The sequence below is a fragment of the Hemicordylus capensis genome, chromosome 2 (assembly GCF_027244095.1).
Source record: "Hemicordylus capensis ecotype Gifberg chromosome 2, rHemCap1.1.pri, whole genome shotgun sequence".
NCBI classification, from domain to species: domain Eukaryota; kingdom Metazoa; phylum Chordata; class Lepidosauria; order Squamata; family Cordylidae; genus Hemicordylus; species Hemicordylus capensis.
The window spans coordinates 350,873,624-350,891,625 of NC_069658.1; the positions used below are offsets into that span (position 1 = coordinate 350,873,624).

Sequence of the window (18,002 nt, forward strand, 5' to 3'; positions counted from 1 at the left end):
GGGGGAGGCGCCTCCCCAGTGCCCGGGGGGGGGGCGAGGGGCGGGCAAGCGGCGGCCCCCTCGATGAAAGCGGAACAAGGGGTGGGGGGGGGGGAGGAAAGATGATGGCCGAGGAGGGGGAGCCTCTGTGGAGGAGGTGGTCTTCAGGGGACGGGAAGGCGAGGAGGCCGCCGGCACGGAGAGATCAGGGGAGCCGGCACGAGCGCGTCCTCCTCGCGGAAGGCCCCAAGATGGCAGTGGCTGGGCCTCCGGCAGCGGAGGAGTAGCGGCTTCTGCCACGATCCAGCCCTCCTGGGCCCCGGGTTCTGCTGAAGGGGACGGGAAGGGCGCCTGGCGGGTGGGGTGTGTCTCGTTGGCAGGTGCCGGGCTTGCGGGGGGCGGCGGCGGCGGGACTGCCGGGCTTCCCACCCCCTGCACTGTGGCGGAGCCTTGAGGTAGCTGACCCCCACGAAATAGCCGGTCTTGGTCAAGGAAAGCGGCAACTCGGGGCTCCTTGTCGCATCACCCGCTGCTTCGGTTTCTCCGCGCCTCGGATTTCCACGGCTGCCTAAAATGGCGCCTTTCGCTGCAAATTCACTGATAGGAGAGCCCCCCCCCCCGCCGCCGCTTTTAGCTAGGCGGGTGGTTTTTCTCTTGCCATGTGGAGGTTGGTTTGGGTAGGCTTCAGAGGAGAAGGAAACCTAAGAGCCGTTCAGTTTACCTTATGAGCCATCATTCTGCAGTCCTTGTGTAGCATTCAAAGCTTGCTCTCTAGGTTTGCGTTAGAAAGAGAGATTTCGTCAGTTTAATACAAAATCTGGTTTACTAAACCATAATGAATAGCAGTTGAAAAGATCATGGCTTGAAAGAGTTCAATGTAATGCCCTGGTGATGGTTTCCACCCTTAGTTGGAGTAAGTAACCTGTCAAGTAGGTGGTGTAGAGAGGGTGCTCTTTTGTGTGTGTCATGTATTGCAGTTGTATGTCAGGGTGCATTATATACTGGATTGGCCTGTAAGAATGATAGCCTAATTCCTTACACCTCATAATGTAATTTTATGAGTGTGTATTAGTACTCCATGAATGGCTTTACTTTTAAGTGTTGCAGGGGAGTGAAATAACTCTGAATATATCAAATTCTAAAGAACTTGAAACTTGAGTACTATGTGCTTCAATTTTAAAAAAATAACTTCTGGCAACTTGTATGGTTAGGTTACAGCAGTAAACTTAGCTTAGTGGGTCTTCTGTACTGTCCTGATCAGTTTTAATCAGACTTCTTGTTAGAATTTCCCTTTCCTTAACTATTGGACCAGAATATCTTAAGGCTTTGTGCCTAAACACTCTTACTTGGTTGCAGATTTCTGTGGAGCACTCTTCAAGGTATATAAACCTAGAAAGTGTCTGTAGACGAGCAGTGTCCTAGTTGCTGGCTGAGGGTCCCCAGCCAGCCCTTGGAGGCCCAAGGGGGATGCCAGGAGGAGGAAGTGGTGCTGCAGCCTGCAGGCACCTTCTTCCACTTTCCTTCCCATTTGCAGATGCGGAACAGGTGAAAGAAGGCAGCACCAGTGTTTGGTAGCAGTATTCCCTCTAACTGGGATTCCCAGATGTTGTTGACTACAACTCCCATAGTCCCTAAGCAAAAGCCATTGCAGCAGGGGATTCTGGGAGTTGTAGTCAACAGCATCTGGGAATCCCTGTTAGAGGCAACACTGCTTTGTTTTCTGTTTGCTTCTCCCCTTTTCCTTCCAATCCCTGTAATAGTGCAGGGGACTCTAGGAAGAATGCCCTGTTGCTGGGGTGAGGGAAGCCACTGCCACAGAGAGACTGGGTGGCAGCTTCTTGCCCTCAGTGAACACAGCAGATCTTCCTTCTCTCACTCTGAGGAGATGGAAGGCCGTAGGAGATGTCATTGGACAATTTGGGGCCATTCTGAACAGCTCCGTGTTCTTAAATTTTTGTCCTTGGGTGTAAAGATATGGAAGGTTGTCATGCATATGCAACATATTCTATAAGCATTGACCTCTCCCAACAACTGGAGCCGTCATCAGTTTCTTGTTTCTCTACCATTTGGCTGCAGTGGTAGCATGCAATGTATTAGTATGAAGTTGATGTTGAGCATGCAGTTCTCCAGCACCATCTACACTGAAAGCAACTGGGGATAGCTGTAGAAGTTCATTGGTGTTCCAGCTGTATAACTTTTGGATGCTGGGAGATTTTCCTCTTTTAGAAAGGTCTCTTGAAGATGGAAGATGACTGATCATCATCTTCACATTCCCAGCGTAATCCAGTTTCCTAGACTGCCTTTCCCACACCTGCACAACATAAGGCCCGGGGGCTATTCACATTCTTTAATATTCATTAATATTTGTATTTAATTTATTTCAATGTAATAATTAGTGCTGAAAATTGACTTCAGCCCCTGCACAACAAGCCATGTTTGCTTCTGGCCCACTGAGGCATTTGAGTTGTGCACCTTTAGTGTATAGCTCTGTGGGGCAGGGAGAGGCTGAGTGAGTGGCAGGGGAGAAAAATAGTGAGGTAAAACTATGCTAGAATAAAGTGTAGTAACTTGTGGTGTGGGTATGCTTTTAACTTAAGGGATGCACAATTCACTTTATTAGCAACCTTCTAAGCATTGTATATGCTTTGATTTGAAACTGGGAAGCATTCACAGTTAGACATTAGCGTATACTTGTTTAGAGATGCCATGGCTATTGGAAGTCTTGGATTTTTATCCATTGGATGACTTTATTACCAGTATGCCAATATATTATTTATGTCTTTATCATGAGTAGCATTGGAAGAGTTAGCTTGGCATTGTTGCATTTGTTAACCATTTGTATTTGGAATGTTTTTTATTTAATATGAAAGGAAGTTTGGCTAATGGTGACCCTGGAAAAATATTTCATATTTCACAACAGTAACAAATTTCAAGCGTGCCTCACTGATTGGGTGACACAGCTTCTGGGACAGAACTAGCTTCTAATGTAACAATTTGTTAAAAGTTTAGAAATGAAGTCTTGTCCTTGGTTTGTTCCATCAGCTGTCACCTAGCAATGTGTTCATAAGTGTTGATATTTGATTTGACTTTTAAAATTCTGTTTCTCTGAAAGTAAAATAGGAATGCAAACTGCTTAATAATGTTGTATTGAAATTGAAATGTGTGTAGACACATCCAACTTGGACAATGTAGTTTGATGCCAAACATGGGAAAAGGAAATACTGTCAGGTAGAGAGTGAGGCTTCTCAAGAAAAACAAGTTGGTTGGGGCAGTAGGAGGAAAACTGACATACAGATAGAAAATATATATATAGTGCTTTGTTATAGTAACAGTCATTGCAGAAATACCTTTCCTAGGTGTCAGAAAGGAAGAGATGGCTTCAGTATAAGCAGCATATCTTGGTTCAGTCAATGCAAGAAATAACAGATGGGTGTAGGAGGAATCACCTTTTAGTAAAGCGAAGTTTAAGTACATTTAAGACAAGGTACTTAAGAGGTGAGTCTCTTGTTGCATTTGTTAACTGTTTCTATTTGGAATGCTTTTTATTATCAAAGCAAGTTTAGTAACGGAAGCAGTTCAAGGCGATCAAACTTGCCTTTGAATCTAGTCTGTCAGTTGGACACTTGATGGGAAGTAATGTCCCACTTTCTCTCACACGGAAAATAAATTAAAACATTTCATTTACAGGCTGTCCCTGCTATTTGCTGGACAAATCCTTCTTTTTCTGCATCCTCACCCTTTGAGGAATAGCAAATGGATTGCTATTTCCCTAAAATTATCTTTATATTTAAATAATCAGCTCATTAACTGACCACTCAGGCTCAGTAAACTTAACTGTGTGACATACTTGAGACATTGCCCATTTGCATAGTGAACAGACTCTTTTGTGTACAAAAAGATTCAAACCTGAAACATGTTAATCATAGTTGGTAAGGGTTGGGTAGCGTCCAGAGTGATGCTGGCACGGTGTTCTTCCTGCACTTTCCTCCTCACTGTGGCTCCCCTGAGCCACTCTGACAAACCATTCCTGAGGATGAAAGGACCCTTGGCAATGGCATGGGATGCGGTGTGGATGGCCGGACATGCAAGGAAGAATCCCCAGAAACCCGTGGGAATAGCTTCCACAAGTGCTCTTGATGTCTGACTATACTATGGTACAAATATAAAGTCTGGGTTCTTACATGTGTAGTTTTTAATTGCTCTCCATAGCTGCTTGACAGTGGCAGGATTGGTGTTTAGAGCAAAATATCCATTCTCTAGAGAAGAAAAACTTGATGGCTGACATCCCTACTAACCTTACCCTGACTGGATGTTGGGTGGTAATTCCATCTTTTAAAATTCAAAAGTTCAGATTTATTAAGTTGAATGTATAAAAGTATGGCAATATTTGGTACTATCATAACTTGAGATAAACGTTTACAACAATGATGGTTCAGCATCTCCTGGGCACAGTGAATCATCTAAGAGCATCAGAATAGAACACTTTTATTTCTGAAAGTACTTCTGTCCTGCCTGTTGTAGCAAAACACTTAACAATGTTTAAAACAACAGAAGATTTAAAACAATAGGAAGTCATGTTTTTTTTAAGGGGCTAGAACAGCAGATACAGTTAACAACAACTGGCAGCTAGGGATGTGCACGGAACCAAGGATTGTTCGGCGGTGGCAGGGGGTCATCTTTAAGTAGCAGTGAGGGTGCTCTTACCCCATCCACCCCCTGCCATGTTTCTCCCACTGCCGCTGTCTGCAAAATCGTTGGCATGGGACGGTGGCATATCTCCTTGCCACCCCTGCTAGCTTAAACCGGAAGTGCCCAATGCATGTGTATGTGTGTCAAGCACTTCCAGTTTGGCTATGACTGGGGCAGCAAGGAGGTACACTGCTGCCCTGCACCAGTGATTTTGCAGACAGCACTGGAGTGGTGGTGGTAAGAGCACCCTCCCTGCTCCTTAAAGACCCCCCTCCCCCGCTGGACATACGAACCTGTTCGACAGTCCACAAAAGGGCCGCTGAGCCAATTTGTGCACATCCCTACTGACTGCCAGATGTAATCAAACTCTGACCAGGTTGAAAGCGTGCTAGAATTTCAGACCCTTATCAAGATAACATCAGTTAACAGATCAGCTGAGTATTCCAGGGCAGGGATACTCTTTCACATGTTCTGAAGCTAAGCTGATATGGATCTGATCAGTGCCTGAAAGTGGCCCTCTATAGGTTGCTCTGAGCTTTCCAAGGGAGAGTGTCATACAGGTATAATGTTTTTTCTTAACATGACACGTTGGTGATTTAAGGGGTGAAAACTTGGCCCAGAAACAAATTGCTGACACCGTGACAGACTGCATATGCACTTGCAAGCATAATCTTACCCTGAGTGAAGGGGGACAGCTTTGCCCTGGGCCACATTTTTTTTTTGCCTGAAACACTGTATTGCTGTACTTGTTTGAAATAAGATTATTTTCAGTATTTAACCAAGTACTGCTGGCTCAGATAGTTCGCGTGAACTTGCTTTCTGTTGCGAGTGTCATGGCTTTTAAACCAAAACTTCCCTGCCAACATTTTAACAAATAGCTATTCATATGAAGTTGCCAGTGGAGTCTCATCTGTACATAGATCTGGTCCTCATAGTCTTAGTGTCAATGCTAGAGCATGGGGATTTCCTCAGACCATTTGGTGGGCCTATGGCATTGCTCTTTCAACTAATTTATGCCAATAGTTTTAAATTGTCAAGCTATCTCATTTTGGATTTATATAGCCAGTTAGAGATTAAAGGTAAAGTGTGCTGATAAGTTGGTGTCGATTCCTGGCGACCACAGAGCCCTGTGGTTGTCTTTGGTAGAATACAGGAGGGGGTTACATGGCCCTGTCTTGCGCAGTATAAGATGATTCCTTTTAGCATCTTCCTATATTGCTGCTGCCCAATATACGTGTTTCCTATAGTCTGGGAAACATACCAGCGGGTATTCGAACCGGCAACCTCTGGCTTGCTAATCAAGTCATTTTCCTGCTGCACCATTAAGTTAGAGATTAGGAGTCTCTTAGTAGGCCCTTTAGAACACTGAAACTGGTCAGAAGAGAACTCTGACCGGTTTTATTCAGATATTCAGCCTCAAATGTGCTTACTCATCATCCATGCCAATGCACCTCTCTAATTACGTGTGTCTGTGTCCCCTTCACCACTTGCCTTTGGAGACAAGTGCTGAATGGGGACATGTGGCTAGCTAGCAGACTCCTAGTTCCCCTGTTCCTGCATTCGTGCCTGAATAATGTAATGACTGAATAGGGGTATTGTCTGATCTTTGAGCATGGCATTCACATGCTCATGGCTGGCAGTCTTTGGTCTAGAAATTCAGTGTTTTAGGAGTGTACTTCTAATGTATCTGTTAATCAAGACTCCTTTTATCTTTTTAGTCAGTGTAGCTGACACATGTCTATAATGTTGACCAGAGTTGCAGAAAAATAATGTCAAGCAAGACTATCTATCTATCTATCTGTTTGTTTATTTATTACATTTTATATACCGCTCTTCCTCCAAGTTGCCCAAAGCGGTTTACTACATACTTAAGTTTCTCCTCACAACAGCCCTGTGAAGTAGGGTTAGGCTGAAAGAGAAGTGACTAGCCCAGAGTCCCCCAGCAAGTATTTGGCTGAATGGGGATTTGAACTCAGGTCTCCCCAGTCCTAGTCGCTGGACTTCAGGTGTGTGTGTGGTTCACTGGATGCATTTATTTTAAGTAGGTGCTGGAAGGTATTCTGTGTTTCTTGACTTAAATAGAAAAATGCATCATACTCTGTTGCAGTTGTTAACAATAGCCTTCCAGATATAATAATAACAACAACAACAACAACAAACAGACAAACATCTGCCACACAATACACCAGATATAACTGTAGTCGAGAAGAAAGAAAAAGAAAGAAAAACAAGTTAAAATAATCAACATAGCAATACCAGGGGATAGCAGAATAGAAGAAAAAGAAATAGAAAAAAATCACCAAATACAAAGATCTACAAATTGAAATTGAACGGCTGTGGCAGAAAAAGACCAAAATAATCCCAGTGGTAATTGGCACCCTAGGTGCAATTCCAAAAGACCTTGAAGAGCACCTCAACACCATAGGGGCCACAGAAATCACCATCAGCCAATTACAAAAAGCAGCTTTACTGGGAACAGCCTATATTCTGCGACGATATCTATAATAACAGCAACAACATTGATAATAAAATTCAGCCATCCCAGGTCCTTGGGAAGGACTCGATGTCTGTATAAAACAAACCAGTCAATAACACCTGCCTGACTGTGTGTATAAATAAATAAATAATAATAATCTTTATTTGCTAGCCACTCCATAACCAATTGTTTTCTGGGCGGCTTACAACACACAATTTGGCATTTTTATCATTTGGCACTTTAATCATATACAGTGTTTACTATGCATAGTAGGTTTTCTGTGCATAGGTTTTCACATGGTGAAAACATTGCAAGAAAGCAATACTTTGGGTGTCTCTTCTTCTCCCTTGTTGTTCAGGGTAAGTGGGAAGAAGGATCAACGTGTGCAAAAGGACTGTCCTCTCTCCCCCCTCCTTGCAGAATTGACTAGCTTCTTTGTATGGAGGAAGGAACAGTAGTGAGCTGTAGTACCTCTTTTGGGATTCTCAGCCCTTTCAGTGCTTGACGTAAGTGGTGCTCAGCACCAGGAGTAGAGGCTGCAGTAACCCAAGGTCTGCTTTGTGGTGGCTAATACTAAGCTTTAATTTTTTAAATAAAAGCCATAAAGAACTTTTTATGTTTGCATATGGGGAAGCCTAGCTTGCAGATCATTTAGTACTTGTGGAAGTGAAAAGAGAGAGAAAGAGGAACTGATGTCAAAGTTAACTTTGAGCCTAGTCATTTCACTGAATTTGTCCGCTTCACTTTTTAGCTCAATTGCTGACATATTTAGAGTGGACTGAGCAGGGAGATGTATACCAGTGCTCTTTCTGTCAAATGAAGACTTGAGTAACTGAAAAGTCTGTGTAAATTAAGGGTTTGCTTTATCTGTTTTATATTGGAACCCTTCCAATATATGTGTTCTTGGATGAGATGAAACCATCTCTGTTTCATTAGAGGAGATGTGTGAAATAGATCTACGTTCACATCTTGTGGAATCTAGTATGCTAGACATACATAATATTGGAAAATTAGGTTATCTAGAAAGATGAAAAATATTTGTAATAAGTATTTAAGTATGAAAATAAAATGCCGAAAATCACTGTGTTGGCAATAAACAGCTACAGCCAAAGGATATAGCAAGGTGTTCCTCACTAGGTATAATGTTTATATTTAAAAGCCTTAGGACGTATATAGCAAATCCCGTGGTATGTGGCACATCTTACAAGACTTCTGGGCAGGGCAGGGCACAGCAGGGCAACCTCTCTCCAAGCCAGCCTGCTGAGGAGAGAAGGAGGTCGAGGAGGAGGAGGTGCCACTGTGAGCTGGGAGAGCGCACATTGGCTCCAACTGCCCACCTCCTCGTGAGGAGGATGATCGAGTAGGTGCTGGTACGGGCATCAGAACTGGGACTGAACGGATGGGGGCGAGAATGAACTGGCTGAAAGGATGTTGTGGCAGGCGGTGGGTGGGGGAGAGAACGAACTGGTTGAAGGGATGGAGATGAAATGACGACGGGAGAGGGAGAACTAGGGGTGCAGATGCTCTGCGCCGGGTCAACTAGTTATGTTATGTTAAGCTTAAGATATTGGTGCTGTGGTCCTAGTTTAAGAACATAAGAAAAGCCCTGCTGGATCAGGCCCAAGGCCTATCTAGTCCTGCATTCTGTTTCACACAGTGGCCTACCAGATGCTTCTGGGAAGCCACAGGCAAGAGTTGAGGACATGCCGTCTCTCCTACTGTTACTTCCTTGCAAATGGTATTTAGAGGCATCTTGCCTCTGAAGCTGGAGGTGGCCTATAGCCTTCAGACTGGTAGCCATTGATAGACCTGTCCTCCATGAATCCATCTAAATAAACCCTTCTTAAAGCCATCCAGGCTGTTGGCTGTCACTACATCTTGTGGCAGAGAATTCCATAGGTTGATTATGCATTGTGTGAAAATGTTCTTCCTTTTGTCGGTCCTAAATTTCTTAGCAATCAATTTCATGGGATGATCCCTGGTTCTAGTGTTTTGCAAGAGGGAGGAAAATTTTACTCATCAACTTTCTCCACACCATGCATGATTTTATAGACCTCTATCATGTCTCCCCTCAGTCTTGTTTCTAAACTAAAAAGCCCCAGGTGTTGTACCCTTGCCTCCTAAGGAAGGTGCTCTAGGCCCCTGATCATCTTGGTTGCCCTCTTCTGCACCTTTTCCAGTTCTACAATGTCCCACTTAAGATATGGTGACCAGAACTGTACTCCAAATGTAGCCAAACCATAGTTTTGTACAAGGGAATTATAATATTAGCGCATTATGTGAGCTCTCTAGAGAGATATTTCTAGTATGCAAAGAGTTTTGAGTACTAAAAAATCCAAATTTAGTAAATAGCACTTAGCAATAGCACTTACATTTATATACCGCTCTATAGCCGGAGCTCTCTAAGCGGTTTACAATGATCTAGCATATTGCCCCCAACATTCTGGGTACTCATTTTACCGACCTCAGAAGGATGGAAGGCTGAGTCAACCTTGAGCCCCTGGTCAGGATCGAACTTGTAACCTTCTGGTTACAGGGCGGCAGTTCTACCACTGCGCCACCAGAGGCTCATACAAATACCATACAAGCCTGAGTGAGTGTGTGATCGCTGAACATGTTCGGAATTCCTGCATTCGAATCGGTTCTAACGTGGGGGCAGGCGTCTCTGTAAGGCATGGGATGTTCTTACCTCCCCCATCACACTTCCCCCTCCAGTGCTGCATTAAAAATTGCTGGAGCGGGGTGGCTGTATTCCCTCTTGCCGCCCTGTTCAGCCTAATGCCGGTGTGCACACACCACTTCTGGTATTACACTGACTGGGGCAGCAAGAGGGAATACAGCTGCCCCGTGATGGCAATTTTTAATTCAGCGCCGGAGGGGGAAGTGTGGCAGGGGAGGGAAGAGCACCTGTGCCATAAAGAGACCGCCTCCCGAGTGTGCATGGAAGCTGTGTGGTTGTGGTGCAGGATAACATAAAATACTGTTTTGTAACCTTAAGGTGTTTGATTATTGGAACTTTTCTGCAGCTTTTAGAAATTAGCTCTTTCTTAAATGAAAACCAGCACGATTACTTGTTCACTGCACAAGCAATATTGACCCAGTAATATTTCTGGCTACCAGAACTTGAATGCTTGTTTGGAGCTCCCCCATCTGGAATAGCTTTCTTGTCCACTTCAGCGGAGACAGCTAACCTGAACTCAGTTCCTCTTATACATGTGAATCTGGTTCCTTAAGGAAAATGGATGTGAACCCATGCACATGAGATTCAATGTATACTTATTGACTACGACTCTGCATGATGCACCTGTTCGACTCCCATTTAATTAGACACTTCCAATGTAAAAATCCCTCAACAGGGCTGGAAGACTTCTGTTTGTAGAGTTGGAGTTTAGGATTTCCCCCTGGCTTGCTGCCCTGCTGTGCTTTGAACTCAGGTGAGGGAATACTTTAGGAAACTTCTGCAAGTTTACTTGTTCTACAGCTCTAGGGAGACACAGACATAAGGCTTTTTAGAACTGGAGCATTTAAGAAACAAATACATATATAAATATATATTCTCTCTTTCTCTGTCTCATATGCCTCAAATAAAAAAGAACTGACTACTGAAATAGTCAAAGTAAGCGTGACGACTCTGATTATCCCATCCTTTTCCCAAGAAGCTTCAGGTGGCATGTTCCTCCCTCGTACCTCATGAAGTTGTTATGAGGATAAGTTAGATTGAAAGATAGACTGGCCCAATGACACCTGGGAAACATGAGTGGGCAGGGATTTGAACTTGCTTTCCCCAACCAGCATTCTAGTCAGTTCACCATACTGGCTCTGTACATTGGTGCTGCTGTTTGGTACTGTAATGGTAATAAGTATGAGCTGGGATGAATCTTCTTGATGGAAATGAACCACCTGCAATTGGAGTTCTCTTTCTTGGAGAGTTGTTTTCTTTGTGGGCTGGGATGAATAATAAATAAATAAAACGATAGAATTTCATTGCATTGTATTTTTAGCACACTAATGAAAATCAAAGCATTTTATTTCTATAGTTGGTTCAGTTGAATTCATTGGAACTTAATCTGTATATATGATTAATACATCAGACGTGATCTCTGGCATTTTGTTTGTGAAACTGAGCAGCATCATGTAAAACTTACTCTTATGTTGCAGGCTAAAGAAATCTTGACAAAAGAATCCAATGTGCAAGAAGTACGATGTCCAGTCACAGTTTGTGGCGATGTCCATGGACAATTTCATGATCTCATGGAACTTTTCAGAATTGGAGGCAAATCACCAGACACAAATTATTTGTTCATGGGGGACTATGTTGACAGGGGATATTACTCTGTTGAAACAGTAACACTTCTGGTAGCTCTCAAGGTAATGCATGTTTAATGAGTTTTGATATTAAAGATAATGCCTGAATAATCTGAATTTCTTTTTAAAAAAAGGTACTAATGATTATAATGGTTACATATCCTTAAAGTTCTCATTCACTGGGGTTGGAGGTTCTGCACCCACACACATACTGTACTGAAAGGAACATGTTGCACAGTCCAGACACCTGTATATTAAATATTCCTCTTTCTGTTTGCCCCACAATGTGGGACCTCAAGGTGGCTCACAACCACCATTTTAAAACTTTACATTAAAACAATATTGGAAACAAAACATTACAAAGCCAACAGATGATAAAGGATTTGTTGCCTTATCTTCTGTGCTGAAGGCCTGTCTGAACAGAAGAGTCTTTACTGGATATCCTGAATGTCAGTAAGGTTGAGACCAAATGAACTTCCTGGGGTAGGGAATTCATGCTCTGGATGCCACAATCAAATTAGTTGTTCTAGGCTAAGGAAGTTGGAGTTCTATATCAGTCCTGAAGGGAATTAAGAGGGTAGTTCCAGTTCTAAATAATGATTTGCTTAGCAAAACTTTCTAGAAGCAAATACATGGCTCTAGTAAGGTTGTACTTCCATTAACTGAGTTTGAAATATAGGCACGGCACAACTTAATACGCACATTAATGATTTTGACTATTAGTAACATTCATTAAAAGTAGTTTAAAATGGAGGGTGTGCATAGCCTGTGACATTCTTCCTTGGCAAATTTATCTAAGAGAGAGAACACCTTCTTCCTTCTGGAAATGCTGGGGGAGGAAAAGACTTGGCTTAGTCACATTCATAATCTTGTTTCATAGGTTCGTTATCGTGAACGCATTACTATCCTTCGAGGGAACCATGAAAGCAGGCAAATCACACAAGTATACGGCTTCTATGATGAGTGTTTAAGGAAATATGGAAATGCAAACGTTTGGAAATACTTCACAGACCTTTTTGACTATCTTCCTCTAACTGCCCTGGTGGATGGGCAGGTAAGCGAGAAATACTGCTAAATAGTCAGTCAGCTGTAACTTTCAGTAGAACTTGTACAGCCAGCTGCAGTACTTGAACCTAACTTGAGTCTAACAGTTGCCTCAATCTTGCAGATTTTCTGTCTACATGGAGGCCTGTCTCCGTCTATAGATACACTGGATCATATCAGAGCACTTGATCGCCTGCAAGAAGTTCCACATGAGGTAACTCTGTCATGTAACAATATTGTTTTGTTGGGGTGTGTGTAAAACTATACTAATTGCCCACTTGCAAATTATTAGTTGCAATAAATCTTAGTTGTGCATTACCCCATATTCTTTGCTTGTTGCCACAAGTTTTATTGTTGCTTGCCTGATCACTTAGTCACAGAGTGAGCGGCACACTTCCATCTGATTTTAGAAAAAGGCAGGTGGAAGCTTATTGGTGGAGTACAAATCTCTTAGGAGCTAATTCCCAACATATCAATTGGCAGGCAAGCTGTTCTCATAGTAACTCAAACCAGGAGGATGGTCTTGGTCCTTGCCAGGCCCATCATAATGCTGGAGGTGGCAGCTTTCACAAGAAGAACCACAAAATCTGTCCTTAATCTTGTGTTAACTACTGTGCATATCTTAGTTTCTCAGCTGGTCCTCTAATAGAGAGAATGGGTAGATCTAGCCCCCTTTGACTGCTATTGGCCTTTGAAAGCAAGGTGTCAGCTCTTTGTACTAGCAGGCAGCCACAGATCAAACTGCCAACATTTGTTGACCTTTCACCTTGCTCTGGGGTTATGACAAGGAAAAAATGGTCAGCCACCACTGTACCCTCTTTCTCAGCTGTGCTCTGCTTCTTCTGGCAGTGGTTGTCCTCTGCATAGCAGACTAATGGGTTATTCTTCCTCCAGGTGGTTTGTGCATGCAGGGGAAGCATCTGTCTGTTTACACTGGGCAGGCAGCCACTGCCATAGTGAGGTGTTGCATCTGAAGAATAGGTGCAGTGGGGGGTGGCAGCTAGGAATTCTGTCGTTGCCAGGAGTATTGGACAAGCTAAGGGGTAGAGGAATGCTAGCTTTCCAGCATCACTGGTACTGTTGGTGAAAGGTAGCATGCTCCATTCTTCCAGGCTGAGTATAGTTAATGGAGGGATTGGTGACTCGATGTCATGCATTCCTTCATGGGAAGGGTGATGTTTAAATTGTCCCCAAATACCAGGTTCCTTTTGGTAGTTCAGCTACCACCTGATTCATATTGTACTGAGCCTCTTGAGCTTCTCAAGGCAAAATAATGATGCTGAAAATGTTTTCTAGGGTCCAATGTGTGACTTACTATGGTCAGACCCGGATGATCGTGGTGGTTGGGGCATTTCTCCTCGAGGAGCTGGTTATACTTTTGGACAAGATATTTCAGAAACTTTCAACCATGCAAATGGCCTTACGTTGGTTTCAAGAGCTCATCAGCTGGTAATGGAGGTAAGTATATGTTGAAAGGCCACCCTAAACTCTATACTACTTTCAGCTATTTCCTTTCCTGGGTCAGAAATCTCCAAACATATCCAGACACTTGGTATTGTGTTTAAATCAGCAGTGACAAAAGGACATTGTACATCTAACTTCTTCAAAACAAGTTCATAGGACAGACTTGTAGGTACCATTAGTACTGTAGGAGTAATATATGATCTTGATAAGTTATTGTAAATGACTGTTGTCAGGCAGGCCTAAGTTGTATTGCAGTGATTTGCTGTGGAAGAGTACAGTTAACACCAGGGTGGATTTGATTTAAATCAAACTGATTTAAATCACGATTTAAATCACTAGCAGGGTGGATAAAAATTAAAAAAAAATCCAATTTAAATTTAAAAAATCGGATTTTTTTTATTTAAATTGGATTTTTTTTGACTTAAATCGGATTTTTTTAAATTTTTATCCACCCTGCTAGTGATTTAAATCAAATCCACCCTGGTTAACACACATCTCACTGTAAAATTACAGTAGAAAATAGTAAATGCCTTGGTTGTGTAATTGGTTCAGCAATCTGGTCAAGAGAGCAGAGATCACCTGACTCACTGCTGAGTCTCCTGTACTGAAGCTTTAAGTCCTTACTAACTGATGCTTCTCTATACTATTGAAGGGGAAGTGCCACAGTGAATGGACTTGTCAAATATATTTACAAAGGAAAAACTTGCACATAGGGCTTTTATTGTGCAACCTGCTTTATATTAATCCTGTAACCTTAGGAGTTAGGGCTCTGTAATCCCACTCTACAAATGGGCAATTGAGGTTGACAGTATTCACTGGGAGAAAGCCAAAGCTTAGAGATGGAGCCCATGCTTTGGATGTGGAAGGTCCCAGTTTCAATCCCTGCCATCTCTACACACGTGTCTGGTAGTAAAACTAGGTGAGTGCCCTGTCTGAAATCTTATGACAAGCCACTGCCTGTCAGCACCAATGGTGATTTGGCAGTCATTATATCTTGCTATTTGGTACAAGAATGATTAGTTTCTGAATTGATTGCCATACCCAACTCTTATGCTTTGTCTGCTCAGATATACTTGTTCTGCTGTAGAAACTCTGGTGTTAAATTCATATGCTTTTCTCTCCTCTCAGGGATACAATTGGTGTCATGATCGGAATGTAGTAACAATTTTCAGTGCTCCTAATTATTGTTACCGTTGTGGTAACCAGGCTGCAATCATGGAACTTGATGATACTCTAAAATACTCATTGTAAGTATTAAAAGACCCTTTAGGTGTGAATTCTTCTTCTTCTTCTTCTTCTTCAAATTATTATTCTTTTTATTATTAATTAGATTTCTATACTGCCCTTCCAAAAAGGGCTCAGGGCGGTTTACACAGAGAATAATAAATAAATAAGATGGATCCCTGTCCCCAAAGGGCTCACAATCTAAATAGTCAGAGTACTTCATAGCTGGTTGGGAAAATGTTGCAAAAATTGGTTGCCTTATGGTGTTGATAGATGAGTGAAGCTGTCAGATGAAGCCTTATCAGATATTCCAGGGGTGGTGGTTGCATAATGTTAAGCTTTTCAGTTTTCTAATCTTTAAAACTTCAAGTGCACTTGAAAAGAAATGCTGTGCTTGGGAAGATTAAAAACTACAGGCCTGTGTGTGCATACTGTGTAACTGTGTGTAAGGTTAGTAAATTGTTAGGGAGAAATGATGGTAAGAATACAAACTCTTGCTTGTACAAGCATCTCATGGCATTTATTAATGCTGCAGGAAGTTCCTCGGGGGTTGAATAGTGGCCTTTTATTTGAAACTAATGTGCTCAACCATCTCTTCTTAAACAAGTGAAGTTAAATGTTACTTTTCTGTTGCATACTTTTGCATGTGATAATAGCATCTGAAGAGATCTTAACTGCTTTTCCTTCTAGCAGCATACGTGTCCTTTGGATTAATGTCCTTTGGAGTACTTGTGTCCACGCTTATTGTTTCCATCATCTACTCTCAGTCCATAACAATTGAGTGGGCTATAGTCTAAAGTTTGCCTTTAAAAGGATCCCTTAGAAGAATGGCAAGTCCTGCATAAGTTTGAAGCCTCTGTCCGAGGATTTCGTTCTGGGCTTTCCTGGAGTACATTTTTTGTGGTGTTTGAGATTTTTGTTCTGGTCCTCAGTTCATCTGTTTTGATTTTAAAAAGCAACATTTTGGTTGAACTTCAAGTAAAAGTCAACATTGATGGGCATTTTAGGAATGTCTGACCTTCTATTCTAGTTTTGAAGTGTAAAGTAAACCCTTGCTAACTTGGCAAAGAGGCACCTTTGACCGTGGTGATTCTCTTTATTTAGCAGGGGGAGAGTAACTGGCCCTATCTACCCCCAGCACAGTACTTCCAGTGACTGTAGCTGGGGTCTATCTTATGTTTCTTTTTAGATTATGAGCCCTTTGGGGACAGGGATCTGTCTTATTTATTTATTTATTATTTCTCTGTGTAAACTGCCCTGAGCCTTTTTTGGAAGGGTGGTATAGAAATCGAATAAATAAATAATAATAAAGTGGAAAAAAGATGCCGTACTGCAGAACATTCAAAAGTATTAGGTCACAGATCAGTGGAACATTTGTTTTAAAAATGTTCTTTGCCTTCCAGTTTGCAGTTTGATCCAGCACCACGCAGAGGTGAACCACATGTCACTCGTCGCACCCCAGACTACTTCCTGTAATGAGATTTTACACTTGTACAGTATTGCCACGAACCATGTGTTGACCTAAAGGATATGGGAAGAGCAACAGTAACTCCAAAATGTCAGAAAACATTTAACATTGAAACCTGTTTTCACATGGACCAAAAGATGTGCCATATTGAAATTCAAAGCCTCTTGTCTGTCAGCGACTGTGACCACTTTAGAATGAACCAGTTCATTGCATGCTGAAGCAACATTGTTGGTCAAGAAACCAGTTTCTGGCATAGCTCTACTTGTAGTTACTTTTGCTTTCTCTGAGAGACTGCAAATATTAAGATGTAGACATTTAACACCTCGTGAATACAATTAACTTTCCATTTAGCTATAGCTTTCCAGCATGACTGTAGATAAGGATAGCAAACAATCATTGACGCTTAATGAACATTTTAAATAAGTACCAAGACTATTTTTTTGTGTTTGTTTATTTTCAGGGAAAACTGTTTAATTTAATTGTATGATTGTTTTGTCTGCACTCAACCTCCCCACATTCTTCCCTCTCACTTCCCCCCTACAATGTTCTTGTACTTGTCCATCATAGTGAGTTATTTTGAACAGAACAGGTTTTTTTCTGTAAGACATTGCTGCAGAAAAGTGCTGCAGCATTTTTTCATAATAAACTTGTGAACTAAGTATAGAACATGGTCGACTTTTAAATGTATCGCAGGCTAATGTCATTTTGTGTTAAATAAAACTAGCTTTTATTACTCTGAACCTATAGAGAGCACAATTATACCAAATGAGGTTACTGGGAGTAGTTTCCCAGCTAGAGGTTGCTGGAAATTGTTTTCCAGCTAATGAGTTCACAGGTTCTCAGAATACAAATGCACATAAAAGGGTCACATTAAATGTGTTTCTGAGAGCCTTGGAGTTTGTTAGCATCTTGATGTTGGTAGTCATTCACTCTGTTAGATTTTAACTGTTGTAGACTTTTCTATTGAGTGAGGCATCTGCAATGACTATAATGTATTTAAGCATAATTTCAACTAAGATTTGAGACTGAATTATATATATTCTTGATGCTCTCTGTGTTGAAACTGAAATTTAAGCTCTCTCTCGCTCTCTCTCAGCATTATGCTACACCAGTGCTTAGCTGTTGTTGGAGATAACACAGTGATCTTGTTCAGTACTGATTCCTGTTGGTCTTTGTCTCTACATAGCTGTCATACATTGTTGAGATCTCTCTCTTTGAGGAGTAGGGATGGAGCAGAACGATCAAAACCATCTCATAGTATAAAATAATAACCCAGTTGCATGAATTTGCTGAACCTTCAACAGTCCTGCTTTTTCTGTTGCTAGTTTTGGGTAATAGCCATAGTGCACAAAT

General features: G+C 42.0%; 1 protein-coding gene across 3 annotated transcripts in view; it reads left to right on the top strand.

The window, feature by feature from the left end:
• Nucleotides 1-17,389, top strand: part of LOC128344516 (serine/threonine-protein phosphatase 2A catalytic subunit alpha isoform) — a 117,492-nt gene extending 100,103 nt beyond the window's left edge. For 2 of the 3 annotated variants that reach the window (XM_053294766.1, XM_053294764.1), the window contains 6 exons: nucleotides 11,303-11,512; nucleotides 12,330-12,503; nucleotides 12,618-12,707; nucleotides 13,790-13,951; nucleotides 15,086-15,204; nucleotides 16,585-17,389. In XM_053294766.1, the coding sequence (XP_053150741.1) occupies nucleotides 11,303-11,512; nucleotides 12,330-12,503; nucleotides 12,618-12,707; nucleotides 13,790-13,951; nucleotides 15,086-15,204; nucleotides 16,585-16,657 (828 nt within the window). In that variant the 3' untranslated portion in view covers nucleotides 16,658-17,389. Of the gene's footprint in view, nucleotides 1-3,335; nucleotides 3,475-11,302; nucleotides 11,513-12,329; nucleotides 12,504-12,617; nucleotides 12,708-13,789; nucleotides 13,952-15,085; nucleotides 15,205-16,584 lie in introns of all 3 variants that reach the window. The other variant, XM_053294765.1, reaches the window with a different exon arrangement.
• The last annotated feature ends 613 nt before the right edge of the window (nucleotides 17,390-18,002 follow it).